At 35.3% G+C, this 7,585-nt stretch overlaps 1 protein-coding gene across 1 annotated transcript; it reads right to left on the bottom strand.

The window, feature by feature from the left end:
• Nucleotides 1-752: 752 nt before the first annotated feature.
• Nucleotides 753-6,368, bottom strand: acmsd (aminocarboxymuconate semialdehyde decarboxylase). The gene is made up of 10 exons (XM_005801231.2): nt 6,228-6,368; nt 4,640-4,684; nt 4,023-4,119; nt 3,885-3,934; nt 3,261-3,497; nt 3,054-3,147; nt 2,724-2,819; nt 2,381-2,553; nt 1,241-1,339; nt 753-1,040 (listed from the first exon to the last, which is right to left on the bottom strand). Exons 1-10 carry the CDS (start codon nt 6,282-6,284, stop codon nt 978-980), a joined length of 1,011 nt encoding a protein of 336 aa, XP_005801288.1. The 5' UTR covers nt 6,285-6,368; the 3' UTR covers nt 753-977.
• Nucleotides 6,369-7,585: the final 1,217 nt, after the last annotated feature.

The following is a 7,585-nucleotide window of genomic DNA, read 5'->3' as shown; positions in this document are numbered from 1 at the left end:
GTGTCTGCCCGAGAACTAGGCGCGATTTGGTACTTTGCTGCCTCCTACTGGCCAAAAGCTGATCAGTCATGCGGTAAAGACAGTTACACTAACAAAAAAAACAAACATTAATATAGCTCAAATTTGGGCTCCAGGCTCGACTTAATGCCATTTATTAGCAGCTCTGAGGTATTGAAGTCAGAAATTAAGTTAAGTTATGTAAAATAATATGTGGTATATGTATGTAAGTTTATAGCTTTCTGCCTTTCCACACCCAACTAAACACAACTCTGCTTCCCTGACGAGATTTATGTAGTCTTAAAAAATATTTTGAGAAAACGATACCATTTTCACATAAAGTATAGGTTACACATATCATAAACTCAGTGTCAAAGCACACACACACACACACACATATATATATATATATATATATATATATATATATATATATATATATATATATATATAATACTGTATATATATATATATGCCTTTCTTGAGTCCAATAAAGCAGTAAAAATTGGTTCACTTTCACAAATACAATAAGAAATTGGTGCTTTTCATACATTATTTAAAAAAATCTGTGCTCCCAACAGCTATAAATCAAGTTGTTTTTTTTTTATCATTTTAAAATACTCTCTGGTCCATTCTAACATCTGCTTCCCAACAGTAAAAAACAGATATGAAATTGCATGCAGCTTCTTCAAACTTATGCTTCCTGGTACAAAAGATACAAAAAAACTGCACTGAAAGAAAAACAGTAGAATCTGTGGAAGTCTTACCCAAAATAAGTTTAATTTTGCAGGACCACACTGGTTATGACAAAAAAGTTTAAGACTTTATTTTTTTTTTTAAAGTTAAACTTTTTAAAAACTTTTGAAAACTGCTAAAACTTGCACATGTTATTATTTCTATATTTAAAAACATTAGTTGATTCAGCACTTTTAGTCAATCTTGTCAGTTGGCTCTGGAACCACAGGCTGCAAACTCTTTTACTACACAAACTGTTCTCGTTTTAGTCCTAAAAATTCCAGTGCATTTCCAGCAAGCAAGTTGTCCTGCAAGAAAAAAGGAAAGAAATCAATCTACAGACTATATGAAAAGTGTTTTCATTTCATTTAGATCTTCGTTCTTATATTTGAAATACTTGAAACTTCCTTTGAGTATTCTCTGTCATTTGCTTTGTACGGAAAATTATTTCCCACTTCCTGTGTGTGAAAGAGTGTTCCATAAATTAAAAGAAGGAGCATTTTAATACCTTCAGTTTTCCATCAAACTCATTCATTGACTCAATGAGTGACCCAGGTTCCAGCTCGCCAAGTGGGAATGGATAATCTGTTCCCAGCATTACTTTATCCTAGAAAACCAGTACAATCAAATTATATAAGAAATAATGAATGGCTTTCATTGAGAATAGTTGGGGATTGACTTCTAAAGGGTCCTGTGAGACATAAAAACTGTGATTTCTGGCATTAACCTGCATCTAAAAAATTCTAATGCTATTGATTGAAATTATGGATACAGTCAATGACTGTAATGGAGTGTAGTCATATGGTGGACCTAAATTATCTTAAATCCCGATCATCACCTGTTTGATCTGTTTCAGATATATCAGATTAAAAACTTCACAGTTTCATCCTCACTGAAATAAGTTTCCTTAACAAACATTAATTTGTTCCTACCATATATGATGTAATATGAATGTGTGCCTGGTAGTTATTTTAGATTTAGTTTAGTACATAACAGTGTGTGTAATTTTGTACTTAGTAGTGTGTGTGATGTAGATTTTACTGATTGCACCTCATGGGAAAGATATTCTTAATTTCACTGTACTGTTCTATGTACATTGTCAAAAAAAGTAATTCATTGCTGTGGTCTAACAAAAATATAAAGCTGTGTGTCATCAACATGGACATGGAGACTTAACACTCACTGAAGTCAGGGAAGCACGGTGATTTTTAAAAAAAATTATTATTGAAAGCAGTCGGAGTAAGGAGCCTTGAGGGACCCCAAATCTGATGTTTGTCTGCTCACATTCATAAATGCTAAAACATAGTTGGCATGACAAGTATGATTTAAACCAAATTACTACATTATGATATAATCTCACCCACTTTTTCAATCTAGCAATCAAAATGTTATGTTACATTGGAGATGCAATGACACAAAGAACGAGTATTTAGCTCTCCTCCTCTATTACCAGTCTTAAATATCAGGATAGCTCAGTGCCAGGTGGAAACACATTGAATTAGGTTCAAAATTAAACTGACTTCACTTCAATAACTAATAAAGTGTTGTTTTTACACTACATACTCAGAGTTGATAATTTTACTTTGATGTTAATGGTAAAAAAAAACAAAACATCTATATGTTAATGAAATGAGAAGTTCAAACTTACTTTTCCAATAACATCAACAAGCAGCTTCAGGGAGATTGGATCATGAACCAATGAGTCAGTGTAGAAAGAGCCCAGGTATTTACGTGGACTGATTGTGTTGTCAACTGCACACAGGTCAGGACGAACTTTGTGGCCGTGTTCGATTCGGCCAACAGTGAATGGAAAAGAGCCCCCTATGGGCAAATAAACAAACACATCCAGGTCAAAGAAAAGCATAGAGAGGCTCCTTTAATGCCACACTAAGCACAAAGGAAATACTTAAAATATGGTACTTCACAGTCTTATTCAGAGGTGATATTAATCTTATAAATAAAAGAAAAATTCAAGCTATCTGGTGTTGTACCTCCATGTGCAAAGCAGACTTTCAGTTTTGGAAACTTCTCAAAGATACCTCCAAATATCATTGAGCAAATAGCCATGGTTGTCTCGGTTGGCATGCCTTTCAGACAGAGGAGAGCAATTAAAAGAATAAAAAAACATACTGATCATAACTTATAAAGGGTTTTAAATTCAGTGGAATATTGATTAGGCTTTGTCAAACATACTGTCGAAACCCACTGTTTAGAAGTGTAGTGATAATGATTTGCAATATTTTATCGTTTACTAAAGTTGTATTTGGTTATTTCACATTGTTAACCAAACAATATCTCCTGTTTTTGCTCAATTTCCTCACCCACCAGCCAGGGTAGCCAATACTTAGCCATCCTCCCATCTGTCTGCATGTCCCATGGGTGGACAAAAATGGAGCAGCCCAGCTCCTCTGCTGCCTGCATGCAAGACACATACTGCAAAATCAGTAACGATGCTGCAAGAAAAGATGCAGTGAACGCGGAAATAATCTTATTTTCTGAGTGTGTTTTGATATTGTTTTATGTCTCACAGCATAGAAGGGAATGAGGTCCGAAGAGTTAAGGTCCCAGTTGTTAATGTGGGATCCAATCTGCACTCCGGGGAAGCCGAGCTCCTTCACGCAGCGCCTCATTTCCAGCACCGCCAGGTCAGGGGCTTGCATAGGCAGCGTGCCCAGCCCCACAAACCTCTTAGGGTGACTACGCACCGTCTGGGCCAAATCATCGTTTAAAAGGACACAGAGGTCCAATGTGTCATGAGGTTTGGCCTACAGTTAAAAAAAAAATTCAATTAAACTGCAAGACAGTGAAATCAAACAAGTTTGCAGTGACTTGCAAAAATATTCACACCACTGGAAAACATTGTAAAAGAAGTGTTGACTTTGGGTAAAAGAATGAAAATTATAACCCCTTAAAATTACACCATGTATTATTTTTCTTCTACTTCATAATAATGCACTATTTTGTGTTGATTAATAACAAATAATTCAGGTTTGTTATTAAATGAATACTTTTTTCAGAAGGTGCTTAATGTGAAAGTGTACAATCTGCTCCAGTTCTCTTACAAATATAAGAAGGAAATGTTCAGTTCTATTAGCAATGAGGCACAACATCTACTCTTTAAAATAAATTCACATATAACAGTGAGAACTGACCCAATAACTGAACATCACAGGAACCGTCGACAGGGCCTGAACAGTAACACCTGCGGATCATAAACAGGAACATTATGGTCAAGAAAGATTAGGATGGAACAAGAACAAGTGCTGGGTCATTGATCCCTGTGAACACACCGTACTTGTCCATGTCTTTGATGCGAGCATTCGCATCCCAACAGTTTTCCTGAATCACCCGGAACAACTTTCCATCCTTCATCATATTTGCTTCGCCCTGAAATGCAGCATGAACATCACCTACAACTTGTTGTGTGCATTTATGGTGGAGTATATAACATGCAGTGCAGAGTTTTATGTTTCCGCATAGAGGTTTAGGATTTAACGTCATTTTAAGTATGACCACACGATGGCAGCAGTGAGCTCATTCTTTAAATGCTCTTTGGTGAATCTGCATCCAAATATCTCTAGAGTCCCCCTATATCTTTAAACACAAAAACAAACGTGCATCACTACGTCATTTTTGCTATTTTAAACAATTACAAATAAATATAGTGACTTTCTGGTTAATAAAGTTTAACTTCCAGTTCATACAGCAGCTTTCAGTGTTTTCGGTTGTGCTCAAAGTGAATCATTCAGTGATGCAGTGGTATCATGCTGTGTTCTGGCCAGCATGAGGGGTGGCTATGGTGGGGAGCTGCCAGTATGATCCTGCTGCGTTCTCAGCAAAGTAAGCATTTGAGACCTGTCTCTGTGCCCTTGTTTTATCTGTCTGCATATAAAAATGATTGATTCACCTTGCAGTGATGGTGCAGCTGAACAAACCCATCATAACCGTATCTCTGCAAGACATAAAAACATATGATTACTGATAGTCATACAGTTGGAAAACACTTTAATACACACACGCTCATTGAGAAGATTGCATCTGATCATTTTGGGCATGAATGTCAAATTAGTTTTGGAGTTTTTCGGGACACAATGACTGTAACTGCCTGAAACAAAAATAAAAAAAACAAATGAATTGGGTCCGAATAAAATTTATTCTTCTTTTGAATCATCTTTAATCCATATTAGTTTAAAAAATGGCATACAAGATTGTATACTGTATGGTTTCATACAAAGCATTTGCTAGAGGTTCAATGTCCAAAGAAAAATTTATCAAACATCATTTGGATTCTATGTGTATTTGAGCCTGTCTGTATAACTTTATCCCTGTGTGGATTGTACGTCTAATTCTTGCTTTTAAAGTGGACTGAAACAGAAAATACATCTCAAATATATTTTTAAAACACCCAAGTTATGGTGGCATTCATGCCCACTCTACTGTATGCTGTTCAATTGACGATCTAAGTTATCTTGACAAAAGATCAGTGTGTGAACAGGTTTAGTATGACTTGCACAGCTCCTCTGAAAGCCCTTATCGTTTGTTCCATCTGTGGAGGTTCAGCAGTAGTCCTGCATCTGCTCCACCTTCTCAAAATAACTGCAAGTGAACGCCATCTGAGGCTGTTGATGCTTCTTACATACAAATGAAAGTGCAAGTGATCCATGTGAGCAGTGCAGCCAGTAAAGCTTCATTTGACATCAGTGCAGATCAACTGTGCACTTTTCTGAATCCTCACTGGAAATGCAGATCCTCACAATCCAATATGTGAATATTCCCTTCTGTGTATAATAACTCTTTGCCTATGCAGTTTAAAATAACACTAAGTACAGCCTTATGCTTATGTAAAGCAACATTTAAATGCATATTTATCGTTTTACAAGTTTTGTTTTTAAAATTGAAAACCTATTAACACATTTACTACATAGCAGAATTTTATACAAATTTTACAATTATTCTGTGCTTTTTCTAAGGTTCTCTGTATAATTTTAAAGTAACTTATGCTAGTATTGGCATTGGAAGGTGGAGTTAATTTAACACTAAGCATTTAAAAGAATAGTAAGAAAGAAGGTTGAAAGAAAGAACAATAAAGATTGTGGACATTTTAGACAAAGCTGCAGACCATGCTCTGTGGCCTGCACATGTAGCAAATCATTAGCAGAGGCCGACAGACAGCGTAACAAAGACGTGAGAGCTGGAACAGATAAACCAAGGCCAGCTCTTATTGATTAAAGTTTAACCATCCACGGAGAGCACAGATTTATGGTGTGAGTTGTTAATCTCCTTGTAAAATGTCAGTGGGAAAACAAGATCAATTTTGTGTTCCTGTCACTTAATTCAACCTATAACAGCAGTGATACAGATACAGAAACATATACACTAATTGGGATTTGAAATACTCAGCATGAGATTTCTATAGCATATTTTGTTTATTTACTCACGTTGAGGCTTCAAGCTGTAAAACACTCCCTTGTGAGGTCATGTGTCAGAGCACCTACCTGCTTCAAGTCGGGCCATTCCTTTGGTAAAATATGATTATGAATATCAACCTTCATCCTTCAGTCTATTTCCAACACAAGCTACCTTTCAAAAACTGTGCTAAGGCTCCCTTCCTGCCCTCAGTTGGAAATCAATGACTGGCAGGTGAATGACTGCTGGAACAGGCTGGTCATTTATTACCTACTCCCAATCTACTTAAAGTCAAAGCATTTGTATGACTGAACTGTAGTTTGGGATGTATGATTATAAATTTATATCTTTACTAGTATTAATAAACCTAAAAACATTGTTTGCATTGCAACCACAGATTAATTTCAATGTTGTAAAGGGAGCATTTATTTTTCTGTGGGGATTAATTTGTGTATTGGAATACACAGTCTTGATGTTTACATCCCTAAATATTTCCTTGCTTTAGATAAAATAGACAAACAGAAAGAAACAAATAAAAGCAAAAAAAACAAAAAAGACTAACCGAATTTATAAATTTAATTGACAAGTTTGTAAACACAATAAAATATTTAAAATGAAAAAATAATGTATTATTACCCCCAGAAAATGTGAAACATCTACACGCACACTCTTTCCTATTTTTTAAAATTTTATTTAGAAAACAATGAGTTACATATATCGGAACATGAGAGAACAACATTTATTGGGACATAAAGTCTGAAATGTGTGTGGTTCCTCTGATGCAATGCTGTTTTTATAGTATATGTATATTGAGACTAGTGGTGAGGACGTCATAGTATTCTGTTACACCATGACCAGGTAGATTACTTTTACATGATGTCATAGTCTAATTTTTTATTTACTTTCTTAGCCATTTATGCCACTGACCAACTATTAAAATCTATGACTGCTACTTTTAGTGAGATTCTATTGTGAACATTCAATAGAATTATTCTATTAAAAAAACAGCAACAAAAAACAGGAAAAGTGCTAATAATTTGTTGCTATATTTACGTTTAAAATTATTAGTTAGCTCTCTAACTAACTAAGGATTAGTTAGTTATTAGTGGAAGGTCTAAAGAGCCATTTTCAGATCTATTCTATCTATTTCATTTAAGTCTGCTCTTGTTACAGAAGTCCATGTATTTTCATGCTTATTCATGGAAAACTGTCCCCATTTAACAACATTAATAACCATTAATCTGTTAAAAAATAACTAAATGAAGCCTTGTCACTGATAAATGTCTTATTTAACACTTCAGATGGCTGCTTACTGACACAGTAGTAGTTGATTGCAACTCACATGCTGTTCAGCCACTTAGTGGTTTTTTCATGTGCCTGATGCCACCATCTCATTAGTGATGGCTATAAACTTCAAGAAACCAGAGGCAATGGATGAAAACAATCC

The sequence above is a fragment of the Xiphophorus maculatus genome, chromosome 7, assembly GCF_002775205.1.
Source record: "Xiphophorus maculatus strain JP 163 A chromosome 7, X_maculatus-5.0-male, whole genome shotgun sequence".
Taxonomy (NCBI): Eukaryota; Metazoa; Chordata; class Actinopteri; order Cyprinodontiformes; family Poeciliidae; genus Xiphophorus; species Xiphophorus maculatus.
Note: the sequence above shows the minus strand (reverse complement) of the source record. Positions and strands in the feature narration are given on the sequence as shown.

What these genes read in the sequence shown, in the direction of transcription:
- acmsd (XM_005801231.2), bottom strand. Translation starts at nt 6,284, where the DNA reads ATGAAGGTTGATATTCATAATCATATTTTACCAAAGGAATGGCCCGAC. An exon ending in CAAAGACATGGACAAGTACG is followed by an intron (nt 3,935 to 4,022) that starts GTGTGTTCACAG and finishes TATGATCCGCAG; the next exon opens with GTGTTACTGTTCAGGCCCTG. An exon ending in AGTCTGCTTTGCACATGGAG is followed by an intron (nt 2,554 to 2,723) that starts GTACAACACCAG and finishes ATTTGCCCATAG; the next exon opens with GGGGCTCTTTTCCATTCACT.